This window comes from Lynx canadensis, chromosome B1 (genome assembly GCF_007474595.2).
Source record: "Lynx canadensis isolate LIC74 chromosome B1, mLynCan4.pri.v2, whole genome shotgun sequence".
Lineage (NCBI taxonomy): Eukaryota > Metazoa > Chordata > Mammalia > Carnivora > Felidae > Lynx > Lynx canadensis.
The window spans coordinates 32,510,823-32,533,026 of record NC_044306.2 but is presented as its reverse complement, the minus strand read 5'-3'; the positions used below and the strand labels follow the sequence as shown (position 1 = coordinate 32,533,026).

Here is a 22,204-nt window from a genome sequence, read left to right as displayed (position 1 = left end):
AAGCGCTGTCGTGACAAATCGATGTTAAAGAAGATCAATGTAAAGCTCTTAGCACGGTAATTCTTAAACACAGAGTAAGATTAGGTAAGTGGAAATAGTGAAAGCAATATAGAACACCCTGTTCCTGCCATGAGAGGGCAGGTTTTAAAAGAATTCTGAGAATTGACTATTGCACAGCTGCAATTTATACTCACGACAGTAGGTGGCACTGGTACCATATCTATGTAGCACTAGGTTGCCCTGATTTGAATTTTTTTTTTTTTTTTTTTTTTTTTTTTTTACTGCGTTCCCGCTCAGCTTTCTTTTCCAGGAATAGCAAGCCGTATTTTCCCCTTGATCTTTTTTTTTAAGTTTTTCTTTTTTAATGTTTATTTATTTCCTTTTTGACAGAGAGGGAGAGAGAGCAAGCCAGGGAAGGGCAGGGAGAAAGAGGGAGAGAGATATGCCAAGCAGGCTCCATCCACACTGTCCATGCAGATCCCGATGCAGGGCTCAAACTCACAAACTGTGAAATCATGACCTGGGCTGAAACCAAGAGTCAGATGCTCAACTGAGCCACCAGGCACCCCTTCCCCTTGATCTTTTGTGTTATGCCTTCCTAGTTTCATCGGCTATTTCGGTAGCATAGCATAGTAAATTACACCGAACCTTGGGTTGCAAGTAACTTGGTCTGCAAGTGTTCTGCAAGATGAGCAAACATTTCTGATAAATTTTAACTGATGAACGAGTGATGTCTTGCAATACAAGTTCTGCAAGACGAGCAAACATTTCTAATAAATTTTAACTGATGAACGAGTGATGTCTTGCAATACGAGTTCTGCAAGATGAGCAAACATTTCTGATAAATTTTAACTTGATAAACAAACGATGTCTTGCAATGCGAGTAGCACGTGATGGTGAACGTCATGTGATCCCAACTGAGCCAATGGTTCTGAAATTTGCTTGACATACAAGTGCTTTGGATTAGTGTTTCTGGAACAAATTATGCTCACGAACCAAGGTTTTTACTGTATTTCTATTTTAAAATGCAGACACAAATTGTCTTGGGCTGATTTCACGAAATTTTATTTTGAAGTTTTGCCCTCTTTCTAATGCATTCCCTAAACTTGACTGTATTATTCTACGTTGGGGCATTGAAACAAGAATATTTTACATCTGTGGACATCTTTAAACCCAAGAGAGTTTCAAGCCCCTTTTTTCTAGGATATCATAGGATGTTTTTATCAGAAGGAATGTTTGAAGAAAAGACTTTGAGCATGGCAAGAAGAAACTACCAATGCTTCTGAAATCATTCCTAAATTGCTTGATGGATATCCTCATGGTTAATTCAGCCATGATGACAATTGTATTTTCCAATTCGATTCGTGTTATTCGTGGATTTTATTTCCTATGCTGTTGCCATCGCAACTAAGTGCAGGTGATTCTCTCACCCAGCTGAGAAGGTTCAGGGCTCTCTGCATCACAGGGTTTAGAGATTCCCTAAGAGTTAACTCAGTCCCTAAGGGTAAGGAGGTTCCTCAGAGCCAACTTTAGGCAAACACGGGCTCAGTGCAAAACGTCTTTGTGCAACCACACCCCAAAGTCTTGTTTGCAACTAGAGTTCTGTGGTCTGAGCACAAAGGGTGGTTTGTGAGATCAACAACAGGGGCAGGGCTGGAAGTTCACACTGGCCGGGAAGGTGAACTCGGAGGGTCCCGCTAATGCCTCTTCAGGAAGCAGCCGCAAGAGCCTTGCAGGAGAATTCAGAATGACATCCTACAGCCCACCCAGAGGCCCATTCTACCTAAGAGGGCACACTACTGACAAAACAAAGGCAATCGGGCTGACCTGTTTAAGCTTCTCTGTGGCAAGTGAATAATTTTGAAACTAAATTCTTTTCTGTGTGTAAAGATGGGGAAGTCTGGGGCGGGGGAGGGAACTGAACGTTGCAGAAACTGAAATATCACGTGTTACCGCGTGGTGGTAAATTTTGGTTGAAAGAGGCCAGTGGGTTTCTTTGGCCTGTGAAGTCCCCTTATGTATATATCAAACAAGAGAAAAGGGTTTAACTAGATGATCCGATGAAATTCCGGCATGAAATACTCATTGTTGATTCCGTGAGCCAGTTTATATAATCAGCAAACAATAACAATTTGGTCTCCAAATCATGTCTCCCACTTTCTCGTGCTGGATAGAGCAATCCTGAATTCTGCTCTAACGGTGGTGTTACAGGACTTCGCCTTCTTATTTCTGGTGAGTGGAGATATGTGACATTTAGCCCTTAAGTGTGATGCTGTCTGCTTGTTTCCAAGATACACTGCATCAAGTGAGGACGTTCTGTCATTCTTAGTTTACTAAGAGTTTGGATCAAGAATGAATGTTAAGGGGCGCCTGGGTGGCTCAGTCGGTTAAGCAGCAGACTTCGGCCTCAGGTAATGATCTCGAGGTCCGTGGATTGAAGCCCCGTGTCGGGCTCTGTGCTGACAGCTCAGAGCTGGAGCCTGTCTCAGATTCTGTGTCTCCCTCTCTCTCTGACCCTCCCCCATTCATGCTCTCTGTCTCAAAAATAAAATAAACGTTAAAAAAAAAAGAATGAATGTTAATTTTAATCCAATGCCTTTTGAGTATCTATCCAGATGATCGTTTGGTTTTTCTCTGAGACTTTTTTTTTTTACATTTTAAAAAAAGTTTATTTATTTTGAGAAGCGTGAGAGACAGAGCATGCAGAGGGCGGGAGGGGGGGGGGCGGGGGAGGGGGGGCGGAGGATCCCAAGCTGGCTCCGTGGATGTGACACTTGAGCTCACAAACCATAAGATCATGACCTGAGCCAAAGTCAGTCACTTAACAAACTGAGCCACCGAGGCGCCCTGAGAGGCCTTTTGATGAGATGAATTCTGCTGTTAATTTCCTATTACCTAACTACTCTTCTATTTTGAGAATAAAACTGAAGTAATTTTGTATTGTTCTTTACACGGAGTGTTGACGAAATGGCACTAATATTTCATTTTGGATCTCTATTTCCAGCTGTATTTGTATTGTATCTGCACAAATATCAATTTGCATTTTTTTTTTCCTCCCACATTTTAACAGGCTTTTCTGCCAGGGTTATGTTGTTTCAGTAAAAGACATGAGGAAGCATCCCATCTTTTCCTACGGAACAGTTTACAGTAAATTCTCAGCTGATCTCCTCTTGGAATACACAAAGTATTTGCCTTTATATCTAAGCCTGCCATGTTTTTTAGATGTACTATTTTCACCACATTTTCTGCGTCTTCTCTGCTATTTGGACACCTGAGGCTGTCTACTTCTTGACTCAGTGTTGGTCATTTACATTGAATTCCGTCTTTCATTGTGATTTTTACATTTTATGAAGCGAGAACCACACAGCATAATCTCACGGTAAATTGGTTTCCCTAACTCTGTGGTCCTAAGTCCTTTTGTATTCCTCATTGTGCATATTTCCACTTTACCCTCTTCTTGGCTGGATCTGCTACAGGTCTCTCATTTACTGGATGCTTCCACTTCAAACAGCTTACAGAACATTAAGTAAAATCCATGGCCGGTGGAATTTTCCTGTTGTTCACATTCTCCGTGAACAGTAGTTTCCTGTCTTCAGATAACATCCTTTCTCCGAAGAATTCTAACATTTGTACCAGACAATGAACTGCAACAACAGTTTTACAAATAGGAAGACTGAAGTCAAGAGAGGCCTTTTTGGCAAATCACGGGAGATATCAAAACACAACTCCCCGGGGCCAGCGCTTGCCTGGCACTTGAAGTGTGGGCCAAGCCCAGTGAACAAGGACAAACATTAACAGTCAGATCATTTCTTTTTTTTTTTTTAATTTTTTTTCAACGTTTTTTATTTATTTTTGGGACAGAGAGAGACAGAGCATGAACGGGGGAGGGGCAGAGAGAGGGAGACACAGAATCGGAAACAGGCTCCAGGCTCTGAGCCATCAGCCCAGAGCCCGACGCGGGGCTCGAACTCACGGACGGCGAGATCGTGACCTGGCTGAAGTCGGACGCTTAACCGACTGCGCCACCCAGGCGCCCCGACAGTCAGATCATTTCTAAATGGAGTTCACCTTCACAAAGAACGTAAGTGAGTTGACTTCTCCTCCTAAAAGACTTTTTTGGGTAAGTGGTATGAGTGGTTCGGAGAAACAAACCCTGAGGCAGAATTTTATGGGAGGGAAAGGCTTGTTTAAATAAATAAGAACATTAGGTCACAGGAACTTGACTAAGAAACTATGTGAGTAAAAACCCCCAGGCACCGTCCTCCTGAAGCAGCTGAGCCAGGTGACTGTTGCAAAGTATGTTGAGATACTTCCTCATCTTGAAAGATGTGAGCTCAGGAGTCTTATCCAAATGCAAGGCCAAATGATCTAGGGGTGAAGCCAGCTGCTGAGCCTGAAGGCTGTTACTTTAAAACACTGTCTACGTTTTAAGGCTGAAGGTTGGTTAAGCTATCGTTTATGGGCTGTGCAATCACACATTTGCTTGAGTCAAAGGATAGCTTTCAAATATCCAAATTTAAAATCTTGCTATCCAATGAACCATCCTTAAAACTTTGAGTCACTTTTATTGTGGCGATAACAACTCTATGCTAACTTGTAGGTTCTCCGAAGACTAAAAGACCGACATTCAAACACATGAATTCTGAGTCCAAGGACCATTAAAGGCAGCAAATAGCTGTCTCAATTTTAACGAGCTGAGGAACACGAAAGCATTTCAGAATGTTGCTTATCTATATATCCGAAGGATAGGAGAACAGGATATTGAAGAGATATCTGTACTCCCATGTTCACTGCAGTATTATTCACAATAGTCAAGACATGGAAGAAGCCTGTCAATGAATAGATGGAAAAAGAAAATGGAGTGTATTTATGTACAGTGGAATATCATTCAGCCATGGAAATAGAAGGACATTCTGCCATTTGCAAGAACGTGGATGAAACTTGAGGGCATTCACCTAGCATTATGCTAAGTGAAATGAATCAGGAAAGACAAACACTATATGATTTCACTTATATGTGGTATTTTTAAAAAGTCAAACTATAGGGGCGCCTGGGTGGCGCAGTCGGTTAAGCGTCCGACTTCAGCCAGGTCACGATCTCGCGGTCTGTGGGTTCGAGCCCCGCGTCGGGCTCTGGGCTGATGGCCCGGAGCCTGGAGCCTGCTTCCGATTCTGTGTCTCCCTCTCTCTCTGCCCCTCCCCTGTTCATGCTCTGTCTCTCTCTGTCCCAAAAATAAATAAAAACGTTGAAAAAAAATTTTTTTTTAAATAAAAATAAATAAAAATAAAAAGTCAAACTATATTTCTACAGAAATAGAGTAGATTGGTGGTCACTAGGGTCTAGGAGGGAGGGGAAAATGAGATGTTGTTCAAAGGGTGCAAACTTACAGTTATAAGGTGGATAGGTTCTAGGAACCTATAAGCACAGCACGGTGATTAATGATGCTGTATTATGTTCTTGAAAGTTTGTAAATCTTTTTTTTTAATTTTAATTTTTTTTTTTTTTTTTGAAAGAGAGAGACAGAGTGTGAGCAGGAAAGAGACAGACAGAGTGGGAGACTAGAATCCAAAGCAGCTTCCAGGCGCTGAGCTGTCAGCATAGAGCCTCACACGGGGCTCAAACCAAGAGATCGTGACCTGAACCGAAGTCCGACATTTAACCGACTGAGCCACGCAGGTGCCCCGAAGGTTTGTAAATCTTTTTTAACAGTTATTCATTTTTGAGATTAAGAGACACAGAGCATGAGCAGGGAAGGGGCAGAAAGAGAGGGAGACACAGAATCCGAAGCAGGTTCCAGGCTCCGAGCTGTCAGCACAGAGCCCGACACGCGTCTTGAACCCACGGACTGTGAGATCATGACCTGAGCCGAAGTCAGCCGCTTAACCGACTGAGCCACCCAGGCCCCCCGGAAGGTTCATAAATCTTAACTGTTTTTACCACACACGAAAATCTTAATCATGTGAAGTAACGGAGGTGGACCTTACTGTGGTCATTACCTCTGAATATATTGGTGTATCAAACCCATCACATTATACGCCTTACGTGTATGCAATTTTATATGTCACTATATTTCAGCACAACTAAAACAATTCCAATCTGTCGCTGGTTCTACAGTTTCAACACCTTCATTTCCCTGCCAAGTCCCCCTCCAAGTATTTCTGGAGAAGTCTGGAGTCTGTATCTCAGAATTCACACCAATCTGCCCATATTCCTTTCACTTCAGCTCTGACCTTTGCCAGGTGGTGTCATTGGTATCTACCTGGCCATGCAAACTTTTTTCACAGCAGTTGTCATATCTCCTTTTGGGCACCATGATCTCAGAACTCCCACTACCATTTCCACTCGGATACCCATGAGAATGCCTCCCTCCACTCTTTCCTTCCTCACTTTTACTGAGATATAATTAACGTGTAACATCGCGTAAGTTTGTGCACAACATCTTGATTTGATACACGTATATACTACAAAATAATCACCCCACAACCATAGCTACCACCTTGATCACATCACATGATTATCAGATTACTTTCCTATATAGTTCAGGTAAGAACATTTAAGATCCACTCCCTTCGCAACTTTCAAGTATCTAATACACTATCGTTAGCTATAATCACCATACTGTGTATTAGATTCTCGGAACTTATTCGTGTTAGAACTGGAAATTTGTACTCTTTGACCAACATCTCCTTACTTCCCACACCCCCCAGATCCTGGCAACCGCCATTATCCTCTCTAGGAGTTTGGCTTTTTTTTAGATTCCACATATAGCTGAGATCACACAGTATTTATGTCACTTAGCATAAAGCCTCAAGGTCCACCCATGCTATAGCAAATGTCTGTCTTTCTCACGGCTGAATAATGTTCTATTGTATGTACATCCCACATCTTCTTTATCCATTCATCTGCGGATGGACACTCAGTCGTTTCCATATGTTGACTGTTGTAAATAATGCTGCCATAAATATGCCTCCCCCCTCCATCTTTACAAGCCTACTTGTTCAGGGGTGCCTGGGTGACTCAGTCAATTAAGGGTGCGACTTTGGCGTAGGTCGTGATCTCACGGTTCATGAGTTCAAGCCCCATGTCAGGCTCTGTGCTGCCGGCTTGGAGCCTGCTTCAGGTTCTGTGTCTCCGTCTCTTTCTGCCCTCCCTTGCTTGTGCACGTGCGTGCTCTCGCTCTCTCAAAAATAAACATTTAAAAAAAGAAGTCTACTTGTTTGGTGGGTGCCAAAACAGTTGCTGTGTGCCACTGTCTTCCAGAGGTTGAGATATGTTTTTTATTTATAGCTTCTATTATTCAGAATAGAGTTCAGAGGGGTTAGGCCAGGAGACAATTCCCTCAAACAGATACTATTTTTAGAAGTGCCCCATCCTCTAACTATTTGGAGTCCCTCTCTTTCAACAACTTCTCTTCCAGGAGCTTCTCTCAAACTCTTACACAGCAAACTTCTGCTGCGAAGGTCCTACACTGATGTCTCCCTTGTTACCATGACCCCTCTCCTGGAGGCCCCCCTAGCCTTTCCACTCACTTCAAAAAGTGACAGTCATGGTTTAGACCAGGAATTGTAGGCCAAGTCCGACACATGACCTGTTTTTGTACGGGCTTCAAGTTGAGAATGTTTTCTGCATGTTTAGGGGTGCCTGGCTGGCTTAGTCAGCAGAGCACGCAACTCTTGATCTCGAGTTTGTAAGTTGGAGCCCCATGTTGGGTGTAGACATTGCTCAAAAATAAATTTTAAAATAATGTTTTCTACATTTTTAAATGATTGAAAAAAAATCAAAAAGAATACTTCATGATATATGAAAATTACATGAAATTCAAATTTCATGTCTACAAATAAAGTTTCATTGGAATACAGCCACACTCATTTGTTTGCATATTGTCTGTTGCTATTTTCCTCCTACAATCACAGACTTGAGTGGTTGCAAGAGAGACCACATGGCCTACAAAATCATATATATATATATACACACATATGTATATACATACATACATATACGTATATATATACTATATACGTATATGTATATACATATATATACATATATATATATATATATATATATATATATATATATAAATCAGACAAGCTGATTTAGCTTAGTGCCAGGCACAGGCCATGAATAGTAATTATTATTGTTACACTACAGCTAGTGACCATGGAGAATCTGTCTGGTATTAAATAAAATTTCTGGATCAAATGTTTGTTTCTTAACTGACCATGAAGTAACAGGAAGAAAAATCTGCTATGACAGTCATCTAAACAACATAGTCACAATGTCACAGTTACCAAGGGGCTTCAGAATGAAACTTCACTCTTATCCTAAATAAAGGTCAAATTTAGGCATTTAACTTTCTGCTTTCCTACATGGTCCAGGAATCTCAGCAACCAAGTAGTTTTCTTTTGAAGAAGGTTACAAATTTCCATTTTGAATGTTCCTCTACATTTTCCATGCAAAATATAATTTTATATAGTTATATTACGGCATATACAGTTTAATTTGTACCTTAAGCTTACATTATAATTTTTCCACATTGCTTCTTAGTTTTTATCACCTCTTGTTCTACAGAGTTTAATGAAGATAGATTTTCTTTTTTTTTTTTTTAACGTTTATTTATTTTTGAGACAGAGAGAGGCAGAGCATGAACAGGGGAGGGGCAGAGAGAGAGGGAGACACAGAATCTGAAACAGGCTCCAGGCTCTGAGCTGTCAGCACAGAGCCCGACGTGGGGCTCGAACTCACGGACCGCGAGATCACGACCTGAGCCGAAGTCAGACGCTTAACCGACCGAGCCACCCAGGCGCCCCTGAAGATAGATTTTCAACACATAGAGGAACTTTTTAAGATACGTTACGTGAATACAGTTTTGAAAATTCAAGTGGTGTTCCTCGCTTCTCGCATTGAATATTGATCCAACTGTCATCAAGCTAATAATGACTTCGAGTTGCTCATGTCATCAACTTCTTTCAGAGGTGAACTTGAAGCACATTTAGATGTCTGCAGCAAAGAGCATTCCAGAAGCAAAACTAAAAGCTTTTTGCTGTGTTTGCGAAGAGGGTGAAAGCGCTTACCGAGCACCCATCTCACGGCGATGGGGGTGAGGGTATGACTAGCATTGGAGAAGTGGACCATCATCTCCCCAGTCATCAGAGAAAGGGACCCTACCACGGCCCGCGGCAGACCCAAGAACAGACCCAAAGATGCTCACCAGATAAATCATTTGGGCGGCAGAGAGTAGATAGCAATGTGAGTTTCTAGGGTCTATGAAAAAAAAAAAAGTGCTTCTAGGGCTGCAGGGGTGAGTTCCTTTGTCCAGTTTAGCTCACGGGTCCCAAATGACAATGCCTCACCCTGCGCCTGACTTACACAGAACCACCCTGTCCTAAAGCTAGAGCATTTGCCCTCAGAAGACCTCAAAGTGATATTAGGCCAATTACATTTTTCCGCCTTTCTTTTTTTTTTTTTTTTTTTTTTTGGTAATTCTAGCAACTACACTCACTCATATGTAGGCTCATCCAGAAAAAAAAAAAAAAAAAAGAAAGAAAGAGAGAGAGAGAGAGAGAGAGAGAGAGAGAGATGCTCTTTAAAAGAATCCATAGCTTTTTTCAGAGAAGCAATCAAGTCAGCCAGATTTGGCGAAATAAACCTTGTAATCAATGGGGGAAGCAAGCCCTCGCCAATTGTCTTCACATCCATCCATTCAGGCGTTGTGAGGGATGGTCACAATGTTCATGTCAAACTAGCCTCCACATTCAAATTCATTTATCCTCATTCTTTCTCCAAGGCACCTTTCAAGCAGAGTATGCTAGTGCTTGTGCGTGCATAAATGTGTTTATATTTGTGTGGGTTTCGCAGTCTGAGTATCAGTGCTTCTGGAATATGCCTAATGTTTCTTCTGAAAAGCCATCAGAGGAAAAAGAAAATGACATTTCTGGGAATCATGCTTATTCCACCTACCCATCTAGTTGACCTCTCTAATTTTAAGCCTAATTTTAATAAAGACGTTGAATAGCTCTGCGTTTATGATTTAAATGGACTTTCAAATTGGGATTAACCATTGGATATACAAAGTGGGTGGACCTCAGTCTTCAGAGGAAAAAGAATAACGTACTGAAGGCTGTATTAAAATTTTCCGTTTGCCTCCAACCCTCTTAACGCAATTATTGTCAACTTGAACTATCCAGCGCCCAGATTCAAACCTCAAGTTCTGCAAAGAGCTTTCAGTGCGAGTGGTAGGGGGTGGTGCTGAAAACATTCCAGAAAAGGCAGCTGAAATCATTTTGGTAGAAATCCGTTCCACTGGACGCGCACGGAACACCCTGATGTGTATTAAATCAAAGTACGCCAGTAGTTAGAGAACATTTGGTCAAGCAATTTCCTTGAACAGAGACAACTGAATACCTTTGCGAAGTCCCCATTCTATAATGCAAACGCTTCAGCTCCTAGGGGTCCACGTGGAGGAATCACTGAGGAATCCCTAAAGGTGATTAAGTCCTAAAGAAATAACAAAGGAAAACTTCAATACAGAACAACTTCGATATATTTACCAGTTACCCAGCCCCCAACTTAGAGTCATCCTTGACCCACCTTGTCTATCACACCCAGGGACAGGATCCAAGGTCTCTGGGGCCTGAAGCATATACAGTGGGGCTCTTAAGGAAAACAAAACAAACAAAACAGAAACACTTTTTTTCTTTGCAGGCTTTCCAAAAACAAGCTAATGAAAGGACCCAGAGGCCTCACAGTGAATTTCTCCTCCGTGCACACTATATTCTTAACTTTTAAAAAAAAATTTTTTATGTTTATTTTTGAGAAAGAGAGAGACAGAGAGTGAGCAGGGGAGGGGCAGAGAGAGGGAGACACAGAATCGGAAGCAGGCTCCAGGCTCTGAGCTGTCAGCACAGAGCCTGACACGGGGCTCGAACCCACCAACCGTGAGATCATGACCTGAGCCAAAGTCGGATGCTTAACCGACTGAGCCAACCAGGAGCCCACTATATTCTTAACTTTATGTTAAGAATCCAACCTCTTCCCATTCTCTCCCCTACTATCCTGGCCCCAACTACTTTTCATTTGGTGCTTGAACTACTAAAATATTCCTATGTCTTCCCTTGTGCCTTTATAATCTGTTCATCCCATAGGCAAGCAAATAGATCGTATTGGAGGGTTGGCTCAAAAACTCCAACCTCATCTAATGTTGTTCTAGGTACGCCCCTTACTATGCCTTTTCAGGGTCCTGCTCTATCCCGCCACTCTGTGCCTCTTGGGCCAAGTTGCCTTCCACACAGCCTTACTACTCCTTTCTTACAAAGGAGGATTCCTTGCTGTTTGGGGAACCTGCTAAACATGCCTCTAGGCCTTTGCATACTTCCCTCGGGTTGATTCTTCAATGTCTGCACCTTTGCAGACTACTCAGCATAAAAACAGCAGCACCTCCTATCCTCCTAGTTTGGATTTTCTACATGCTTAGTCTCATTTGGCACACATTTATTTGTTTGTTTTCCTCTGTCTTCCAGACTGTAGGCTCTATGAGGGTAGGATTTTTCCTTTATTCATTGCTGGGCCCCATGACAGCTAACAGGCCCTTAATAACATGGTAGAAAGAAGATGACATTAGGTTAATCGTGATGTCATTGGCTAAGAAAAATTATTTCATGGATATGGTGGAGTGCCTCCTGGATGTTAAGTCTAAAGTGACTGATTCTTGGGGCGCCCGGGGTGGGGGGGCTCAGTCGGTTAAGCCTCCGACTTCAGCCCAGGTCAGGATCTCACAGTTCCGGGGGTTCCAGCCCTGCGTGAGGCTGTGTGCTGACAGCTTGAAGCCTGCTTCGGATTCGTGTCTCCCTCTCTCTCTGCCCCTCCCCAGCTCATGCTCGCACTGTCTCTGTCAAAAATAATAAGCTAAAAAAAATTAAGAAAAAATAAAGTGACGGATTCTTAAATTATCATTACACTTTGCAAATAAATGCCTACTTGTTGATGGAGTAAGAGAGTAAGCCCTAGGAATTACCCACCTAGAACAGGGACCCCCCCCCCCCCCCCCCCCCGCCTTTTTAAATTTCGGATCTGGTTTTGCACACGTTACCAAAATTAAAATGCACTACTTTTTCAATCAAGTTTCCCTCTATTTCACTACGTTATCTTTCTTTCATGTTCCAGAAAGGCCAGAAAAATTTCACAGACTGCAAAGACGAAACAGTTTCTTTCAATAGGTATTTTCTCAGACCGGGGAGCATAAATCGGCTGCTCATTTACTCTGAGCTTTTACTTCTCCGTGTAAGGTAGCCGAGCGCCCCCCCTCCCCCCCAAGCCAGGTGCCTCCGATCCCCCCCCCCCCCCCCCCCCCCCACCCCCCGCTTCATCATTCCCGAGGTCTCTCCAGGAGGTAGTGAGTTCAAAGTGGAGCCTGCGGCAGTGCATTTGAACAGTCCGTGCGTCGGACTGTTGGTCAAAACTATACGGCCGATGGAGAGGAGTCTCTCGGATGTGCCCTGGTCCCCCCTCCACAAGGATGCTTTCTGGGCTGCAGCTGTCTGGAAAAGGGGCGATCTTTTCCCTTGAGCACAAGGGTCTGAATGCCTTCAGCTGGGGAGGCGTCCCGGTGTTTGGGGGGGGCGGGGTACAGGATTTCCAAGTTAAGACTCTCTAAAGAATTTTCCCACCGAAGCTCCCCTTGGAAGCTGACACGTCTGAGGAGCCCGGCTCCGTCGCATCAGGTCTCCACTTACCCGGAGACAAACACGCCCGCTTTGAAAGCTATCAACGGTGGCCCCGGGAGGTCGCGTCCGCCCTGGAGCCCGGCTTCCGGTCCTCTCGGTGTCAGTTAAAGCTCCAGGGGGTGAACGCGGTAGTCAACTGCTCATTCATTCAACAAATATTTATTGAGCGCCCGCGGAGTGCCAGGCACCGGGGGTGCCCGGGGCCCGGCAGGCAGCTCCCGAACGCATTCTAGTTCCCCCCGAGGCGCGGCGCGCGCAGTGGCGGCGACCCCGCACTCCGCGCCCACCCGCCGCCGGCCCTCCCGACGCCCCCCGGGATCCAGCCTCGAGGGTTGAATCCGGGTGAGGAAGGCGGGGAAAAGCGCCAAACACCGAGAGGAAAAAAAAAAACACAACAACAACCCGCTGAGACCAGTGGGCCCCGGGAAGCCGCTCCCGGAAGTGAGCGAGGACGGAGCCGGGGGAGCGCGGAGCCCGGGGCGGGCGGGAGAGGCCGGGCGCCGCGGGTCGGGGCGCGGAGGCGGCCCCGGGCGGGAGGAGGGCGCGGCCGGAGGGAGGGGCCGGTGGCGGCGCCGGGAGGGGCGCGCACGGACGGAGCGGCCGCCAGGCCCAGCAGGTGACCGCGGGCCGGGGGCCGAGCCGGAGCGAATCCCGCGCGGGGCGGCGCGGCGCGGCGGGGAGACGGCTCGCGGGGTCGGCGAAGTTTGCCGGAACATGGCGGAGGAGCCCGGGGCGCGCGGGAGCGCGGCGCGGCGGCGGCCGGGGCCCCGGGAGCTGTAGCCGCCGCAGCCGCCGCCGCCGCGGGGCGAGGTCGCCGCCATGGCCCGCTGGATCCCGACCAAGAGGCAGAAGTACGGGGTCGGTGAGTGCTCGCCCCACTCCGGCCGCCGCGGAGTTCGCGGGGGCGGCCCTGCGCGGCGCAAAGTTGGGCGGCGGACGCCGGGCCGGTGGGTACGCGCGCTGCCCGGGAGCGGGGTCGGGTCCCCGCTGCCCTCGCGGGCGCGGGCGGGGCTCGGCTCCCGCGGCGGCCGTTCCCCGAGGGGGACGTCGCTCCGGGTCTGGGGATCGGAGTGGCTGGAAGTGCACTCGGGCTCCGGGACTGGAAATCTGGCTCCCGAGTCCAAAGCGCCAGCGCTGGGCACGGGGGAGACGTCAGAAAAAAAAAAAAAAAAAAAAAAGAAAGAAAGAAAAGAAAAAGGAAAAAACAAAACGAGCGCTCGCCTGCTGTCGGTTTGGGGCACCGGGCTGGGCGCTCGCGTCTCTCCTCCCCAGCCTTGGGGCTTCATTGAGTAGTTTCTAACCCGCCGCCGTCGGCAGAACGCGGGTGCCGCTCGCGGACCCAGGGCTTTCTGCCTTCTCCCTCCCTGGGCTCTCTCTGATGCCCCAGAGTGAGGAGTTGGGGATTAGAAAGCCGCCTGCCCCCCTTTCCTCCAGGGACTGGGACCTTGGTAATAGTTGGAAACTGGGAGACCGAAGCTGTGGGGGGGACGTGAGGGAAGAGACAGGAAGTGTGTGACCAGGGATCGGGGGTGCCTGCCCCCGGGGGCTGATCGTGCAGACGCCCGTCCTCAACGGAGCGTGCCCCGAGAGGGTGGAAGACTGTCTTCCGAGCCCCGGTGTCATCGTGGGAGGAGATGAGGATATTTTAGTAGGAAAACTTTGACAGGTCCTGGCTAGGCACTCGGCATTCCTAAACGGCGGTGCTGGAGAGCCCCCCACCCCCCGCGGAGGGGTTGCTGTCGTGTCGTTTTGGACCCCAAAACACTGGCTGTGCCTGGTTTTGAGCCAGATGAAAAACCGTGGTCCTTGCAGTGCTTATCCCGCAGTGAGGTTGCTGAGGTCTCTTGGAAACGCTGCCCTTCGCGGGGGCGATTCCCTAGAATAGACACAGTGGTGCGTGTTGAGGATTTTATCACTTCCTCGCAGCTTCATTCATTTGGCCTATTTGTAATTTAATCTTACACCTGAGTCCCTTCCCTGCCGCCGTGTTTCCCTCGCCTCGGTTAGTAGGGAGTGGTCCCCGAACCTGGTCTGTGCTTCTGTGCTATTCTGTGCTTTCTGACAGTGAAGTCCTTTTCGGAGATCAGCTTAGCAGCCTCTGGGTGCTTTGCAACTCTGTAACCACGAGTCAGTTACAAAAACAACAAACACGCCCTCTAACATTCACTATACGGTGTTCTTAATTGTGACCTTTTATGTGTGTATGTCCCTGCATATATAATAATATATACTGTGTGTGTGTGTGTGTGTGTGTGTGTATAGTTGCCTCTATTACAAAAAAACTTTTCTCCCTCTTAAATTTATTTAGAATCATTGCACTCTCCCGTGGCAACTCAGAAATGAGTGGGTGTTTCTTCTGCCCGACACTACCTGGTCCTAATTTGGTCATGAGGCTTCAGACAGGTGCCAGTTAGTTAAGTAACCAGTATTATGGGAGTGAAATGATTGAAATAGATGGAATCAATGTCTTTATTTTTGAGTGTTACAGAGTACTACTAAATTAAAGCATATTTAGCAATGCGTAATCATCAGTTCTTACTTACAAAGTTATCACTTCTAATTTTGTATAACAGGAACCCCAACTATCATGACTTTCATGTAATGAATGCAACCACACGCCCTACATTTTTTTTTTCGTTTTTTTAAAGTTTATTCATTTTGAGAGAAAACAGATATAGTGAGTGGGGGAGGGGCAGAGAGAGAGGGAGACAGAGAATCCCAAGCAGGCTCCACAGGGTCGGTGGGGCTGTCCGTCCAGGGCTCGAACCCAGGAAACCTGGAGATCAGGACCTGAGCTGAAACCAAGAGTCGGACATGTAACCGGCTGAGCCACCCAAGCACCCCCCAAATGTTTTAATTGCCATAGTCATAGGAGCAACTATGATATGTTTTCTTTTTAATGTATGTTTTTTCCTGTTGTGGAGTCAGGTTACCCAGTTATTTATCATCAGTCAAGAAAAGTATGTGAATTGCATTCCCAGGGCAAAAGGGGTAGCAAAATTACCCCAGGATATAATTTGGCACACTTATTTTAGTAGACATAATAGATTCTGATCAATCTTGGCTTGACAAAAGGACCCACTGTTAGGCAGATTAGCCGAGAAGATAAATCACTATTGTTTATTCCTAAAACCCCCTGTTGTTCATAACACCTCCCTCCCTGCTTAGAAGCCTTCCTTGGCCTACAGGGTAAAGTCTAAATTGAGCCCAACTTTCAAGGCTGTGATAATCTGGTTCAACCTGCCTCCACCAACCTTATCTCTCATGGCTTCTTTCATTAACTCACCACTGCAGACACTGCCCTTCTTTGCTCTTGTGCCATATGCAGCGGAGAATCTCTCCTTTGGGACTTTGCTCCCTCCCTCATGCCCCCCCCCCTTCCGTCCAGAGGGCCCTCCCACTTGTGCACCATCCCTAATCCAACTTTTCCTCAGGGCTCAAGTCCATTGCCACTGCCTCCTCCAGGGTTGGCATCCTCCAGACCTTCCCAAACCTTCAGGCCTCTCCTTATAGTCATTACATTGCACCGTATTTTAAGTATCCTTTCATCCTTGGGTTCAATGAATCAGAAGGTTATGGCTTTGTATCCCAGTCCCAATACCAGGTAGGGAGCATGTAGTCATAACGGCTTGTCCTTGGTGTTGAGGTGACGTTATGAAGCCCTAACCTAATTTCGGTGATGATGTAATGCAGTTTCTCCACCCCCTCCCCCACCCCCGCCAATCCACCACAATATGAGGGTTTTTTTGTTCAGTTAAACGTGCGAAGTGACAACCTTCCGTCTGTCTTTATCTTTGCAAGTGAAAAAATGTGCCGTTTGAATAAATAAGGAAGCATAGAGTAGACAGACTCATTTAAATATAATTAGGAAAATTGGCTTGTTGGACTTTTCTGGGGATAGTCATCACTTACAAATGTCTGCTGGTCGGGTTGCGTTTCTGGGTGAAGGAAACCATATGATAGCCATTTTGAAGCATTTTAATGACTCACAGCTACTCTGTGTGAGGGTAGCACTTTGATCTTCATTTGGATTTTGCTCAGTGAAGTTAGCAGTCTCCACTCTTATATTATCTTGGTGCCACTGTTGGCTGTTCCTGACATAGCCTAGATTTTTCTATGGGGACTGAAATGCAATCTGTCTGGGCTTTCTTAGTTCTTAAACGTAGCTCTATTGGCTCAGTCTCTAGCATTAGGAGGGCCTAAATGACCCATGTGTGTTATCTGTGTCATCAAGTGAGAGGACAAGTAGACTTCTTTAAAGTTCTAGTCCATTAGTATCCCAGTGCGAAGTGCTCTGTGCCAAGTGCTTAGAAACAGGGTGCTTTCCCCCATAGCCCTAGAAAATTCTCTTTTCTTTCTTGCTTTCTTTTCCTTTATTTTTTTCCCTCTTTCTTTCTTGAATGTTTTCTGTTTGACGATATGGGGGTACAAACCCTTTTATTTAGATTTAGTTTTTTTTTTTTTAAGTGTGTATTTGTTTTGAGATAGAGCCTGTGTGTGTGGGGTGGGGGGTGGGGAGCAGGGCAGAGAGAGAAAGAGAGAGGGAGAGGGAGAGAATTCCAAGCAGGCCTCTCACTGACAGTGGGAGCCCGACGCAGGGCTCAAACTCAGGAACTGTGAGATCATGACCTGAGCCAAATCAAATAGTCAGACGTTTGACTGAGCCACCCAGGAGCCCCACTTTTATTTAGATTTAAGGCAAACATTAGGGATATATACCCAGGTTCACTCTTCTGATTATGGAAAGATTTGTGTTTAAATCTTTTATTTATTTATTTTTTTATATTTATTTATAATTTTTGAGAGACAGAGTGAGACAAAAGTGAAAGTGGGGGATCCGCGGGGTCCAAAGCAGGCTCCAGGCTCTGAGCTGTAAGCACAGAGCCTGACGCAGGGCTCGGGGCTCAAACCCACAGACCGTGAGATCATGACCTGAGCCGAAGTCGGACGTTCAACCGACTAAGCCACCCAGGTGCCCCCGATTTGTGTTTAAATCTATTCCAAACAAGCCATTTGTATCAATAACAGTCCCAAATTGTATTGATCGTGGATTTTTTTTTTTTTTTTGCAGACTCATTATTGTTTATTTGTGATCTATATTGTTATAATGTGATAAAAGATACTGTGGGAGAATCTTTGCTTTCACCATTAGCTCTTCATCTGTTTGGTTCAGCCTGGCCCCATTAATCGAAAAGCATTTAGCTCAGTGGAGTAAACTCTCAGATGCTGGTGTAAAAATTGAAAACAGATTCTTGCAGCTGTTTGTTAATGCATTCAGGTGTGCTGTGGGTTCCCGTCCTGCTCTTGAGGGGAGGGTCTCAGAGAATAAATAGTCCGGTTTCCTTTTAAAGAGAAGAACTTGGTGTCTAAAGAGGTAAAGTGAATTGCTTAACACCAGGCAGCCTTTTGATTGCATAAACTCCTTAGGCCATCTGGTTAAGCCAGTGGATCGTTTTCTTAGAATAAAGTCACCTATGAAGGATTGAAAATGAAACTCAGTTGTATTGAAATACAGCTGTTAAGATATTTTTCCAAATGTGTGATGTTGTAATATATGTGCTTATTATTAATCCACTAAATAACAAGACCTAGTTGCAGGTCTAGTAACTACTATACTTTTGAATTAGTGATGAGCATATATGGTGTTTCCAGATATTTGCCGTAAACCATGATACCATCTGAAAACACCTCCGGTTTCAGTTGGTGCCAGTGGGGGTTTATTGTGCACGGTCATCATTAAAGCGATGGCTGAGTGTCAGAAAATAGAGCTGCGTTTTTTCCCCTTTTCAAGTCCATGGATTTCTGAATTTGAACACAGATGAAGAATCCTTGGCTGAAGATCACACAGCTAATTAGTTACGCAACCAGAATAAGCAACAACAGTAACACTTGTTGGTCATGTGTCTAGAGGCGGTATGATGCTGCTAGATACACAGCTGAAGAAGTCTTTGCCCTAAGGTGTTTGTGTTCTAACATTGAGGCTAAGAATAAAAGGAATAGAGAATTAATTTTTTTTTCTAATTTTTTTTTTTTAACGTTTATTTATTTTTGAGACAGGGAGAGACAGAGCATGAACTGGGGAGGGTCAGAGAGAGGGAGACACAGAATCTGAAACAGGCTCCAGGCTCCGAGCTGTCAGCACAGAGCCCGACGCGGGGCTCGAACTCACGGACCGTGAGATCATGACCTGAGCCCCACCCGGGCGCCCTAGAGAATTAATATTTATGATGAGTTTACTTTGCGACTGCTCTAAACCCTTTACTTCAGAATGTTCCAGGTACACGTGGGGGTCTTGGAGATATTTGCAGCGGGTTCATGAGACTAGAACTTTTTTGACAGTAATATTGAGCCTGTTATTGGCCGGTTTCACTGTACCCTCTCACGAGGATACAGTACAGCTTCCCAGAGACTACATAAAGTGTGATATCGCAGTAGATTGAATGCTGAAGGCAGTGGGAGAATCCAACTCCTTTCGTGAAGGCAGACGTTTAAAGATTTATTTACAAAGATGCAAAGCATTGCCGCTCCTAAGTGTTTTTGTTTAGAAAAGTGTTGTTATTTGGAAAAAAATACGTCTTCATAAAAAAAAGAGGTACTTTTGCTAACATGCATCAGGTTTATTATGATTATTTTAAATTAGTTACACAAGTGTAAAGTGTCTGTTTTACTTTCTAATAATGGTAAATACTGATAGATGTAACCCGCATAAACAAAAGCTCTTTGGGGTTCTCAGTAACTTCTAAGAGTGAAAACGGGTTCCAAGACCAAAAAGTCTCAGCTCTGCTTTTTTGCCTGTTATTCCACTCAATCGAGATAATGCTGTGATTCTCCTGTTTTGTCCCCTTTTCCCGATAAGAGAACTGAGGTTCATGGAGGATGAATTTTTCATCCATGGCCGTGTAATCTACTCCATATGTTTCCCCAAGCTTCAGTCGGTCATTGTTACCGTGATCTCTGCATGCCCAGGTCCCCCGGTGAAGCAGTTTCATGTCTGATGCCCATCCACACCCATTTGCCTCATCTGTTTTCCACTTCATCTTTTCTGTATGTTGCTGCCTTTTTTTTTTTTTTTCATTTTTACTTAAAACAATTATTGGAAAAAAAAAATCCGACGTTGCTACCATTCAACGAGGACCAGCAGCACGTGCCATAGAAAAAAAGCAACTGTGAAAATAAAGTCAACAAAAATAAAACAGCAGTGTATTGGGCGTCTGGCAAGATCCTGTCAAGGAGGGAGGAGGCTGATGCCCAGCTGAAAGTTTCTCCACGACGTGATGTAGATTCTTATTATTTGTGGTAGTTGATGTTTTATAAAGCGGCCGGGAGCACTGACTCGGCGAATACTGAACCATTGCTCTTAGGGAAAATTCAAGGTCAGGTTCCTGTGAGCCTCTGGTCACAGTTTCATCATCTGGTCAGTACATACCTTATTTTATGTGTGTTTCTGTTTAAGATTTAAAGACCTTATGGGAATGCAAGCTGGTGCAGTCACTGTGGAAAACAACATTGAGGTTCCTCAAAAAATTAGAAATAGAACTACCATATGACCCAGCAGTTGAACTACTAGGTATTTATCCAAGGGATACAGGTGCGCTGTTTCGAAGGGACACCTGCACCCCCATGTTTATAGCAGCACTATCAACAATAGCCAAAGTAGGGAAAGAGCCCAAATGTCCATCGATGGATGAATGGATAAAGATGTGTGTGTGTGTGTGTGTGTGCGTGTGTATACACACACAATGGAATATTACTTGCCAATCCAAAAGAATGAAATATTGCCATTTGTAACAACATCATGGAACTAGAGTGTATTATGCTAAGTGAAATTAGTCGGAGAAAGACAAATAGCCTATGATTTCACCCATATGAGAAATTTAATGTACAAAACAGATGAACATAAGGGAAGGGAAGCAAAAATAATATAAAATCAGGGAGGGGGACAACACATGAGACTCTTAAATACAGAGAACAAACTGAAGGTTGCTGGAGGGGTTGTGGGTGGGGGGAGGGGCTAAATGGTCAAGGGGCATTAAGGAGGACACTTGTTGGGATGAGCACTGGGTGTTATATGTAGGAGATGAATCATTGGATTCTACTCTTGAAATCATTATTGCACATACCTAACTAACTTGGATGTAAATTTAAAAAGTTTTTTAAAAATTAAGAAAAACGATTTAAAGACCTTATTTACATGGCTGATCACTAAGATTGAACTCATGGCCACCAGCACTCTATCAACAAGCCTCAGTGAAGCTTATCTAACCATGTATTTTCTCCAGTAGACAAATCACAGCCTTTTTGCACTTCCGAACACTACACAGCACTTCAGCACGGTGCTTGGGGTCCGTTTTATAATAGTGAAATCATTAACAAAAAGCACAAAGTGAAAAAAAAATGGCACTAAATTTAAAACTGCACATTTAAAACTGCAAAAAAGAAACTTGTTTACCATACGAGGACTGAAACAAAAAGGCCAGCGGTCACCTCGTTCGACCTCAAATGGGAACTTGTGGGTTACGTTTTGCCCCTCTGCACACATCTGAGAGTGACCGTGGATGTGCCAGGAGTATTCATTTGGTGCTACATATACATTTTAGTAAGTAGGAGGATGCAGAAATACTGAACCTGCAAATAATAAGCATCAACTGTAGTTAGATAAAATAGAGAATTAAAAATGGAATCAGTTAGAATAATCCCTTCTTAGATGCTTCTGAGAACCTTAGTTTAAGGTACTACATATTGTCTTTGCCCATGCCTTGCCTGCCCACACCTCTCAATGTCTATTGACATTTCTCTTTACTTCGTATAATTGTCGTATTTATTTGTATTTTAAAAATGTTTTATTTATTTTGAGAAAGAGAGCATGCACGAGCAGGGGAGGGGCAGAGAGAGAGAGAGAGAGACACGGAGTCCCAAGCAAAGCCCGACACAGGGCTCGATCCCACAAACCATGAGATCGTGACCTGAGCCGAAACCCAGAGTCGGGCGCTCATCTAAGTGAGCCACCCAGTTGCCCCTGTCCTATTTATTTGATTGTGTTTACTGCCTGTCTCTCATACTAGAATGTGAGGTTATGCGGACAGGAACTTTGTCTTTTTCATCAGTGAACTCCAGGGCCGGCACATGGCCAACACTCAATAAATAAATGAAGTGATATATGAATGCTGAATCCATCATCTACCTAAATTTGTCTTGTCTGCTGTAAGAGGGAGTTTTCTTCAGGCTACGGAATATACTGCCATATGCATCCTTCCAGTGAGATGTAATAAAAAAGGGTGGGAAAAGGAACATTTAAATAATAGATAAAATAGATTTAATAAATTGCTTAAGCAGAGGGTTGTGTGAACATTGTGGTGTGGGAGAGGAATTGAAATCCTAAATGATGCCTTGTTAGATAGGAAGGGAAAATGGAAATAGTCCTCCCCCCATTTCTCCTCCTCCTCCTCCTCCTCCTCCTCCTCCTCGTCCTCCTCCTCCTCCTC

The 22,204-nt window shown here is 44.7% G+C and overlaps 1 protein-coding gene and 1 long non-coding RNA gene across 5 annotated transcripts in view; one reads left to right on the top strand and one right to left on the bottom strand.

Moving 5' to 3' along the window:
- The window catches only part of LOC115511887, a 35,876-nt gene extending 22,666 nt beyond the window's left edge, over positions 1 to 13,210 (bottom strand). Inside the window, exons 1-3 of one of the 2 annotated variants that reach the window (XR_003968227.1) lie at positions 12,732 to 13,210; positions 10,591 to 10,655; positions 10,405 to 10,497 (exon numbers count right to left, since the gene is read on the bottom strand). This is a non-coding gene — a long non-coding RNA (uncharacterized LOC115511887). The remainder of the gene's footprint in view (positions 1 to 10,404; positions 10,498 to 10,590; positions 10,656 to 12,731) is intronic. The other variant, XR_003968226.1, reaches the window with a different exon arrangement.
- Positions 13,211 to 13,341: 131 nt separating this feature from the next.
- Positions 13,342 to 22,204, top strand: part of DOCK5 (dedicator of cytokinesis 5) — a 221,998-nt gene continuing 213,135 nt past the window's right edge. The window contains exon 1 of one of the 3 annotated variants that reach the window (XM_030312351.1): positions 13,342 to 13,584. In XM_030312351.1, the coding sequence (XP_030168211.1) occupies positions 13,542 to 13,584 (43 nt within the window). In that variant the 5' untranslated portion in view covers positions 13,342 to 13,541. The other 2 variants (XM_032592834.1, XM_032592835.1) reach the window with 2 other exon arrangements.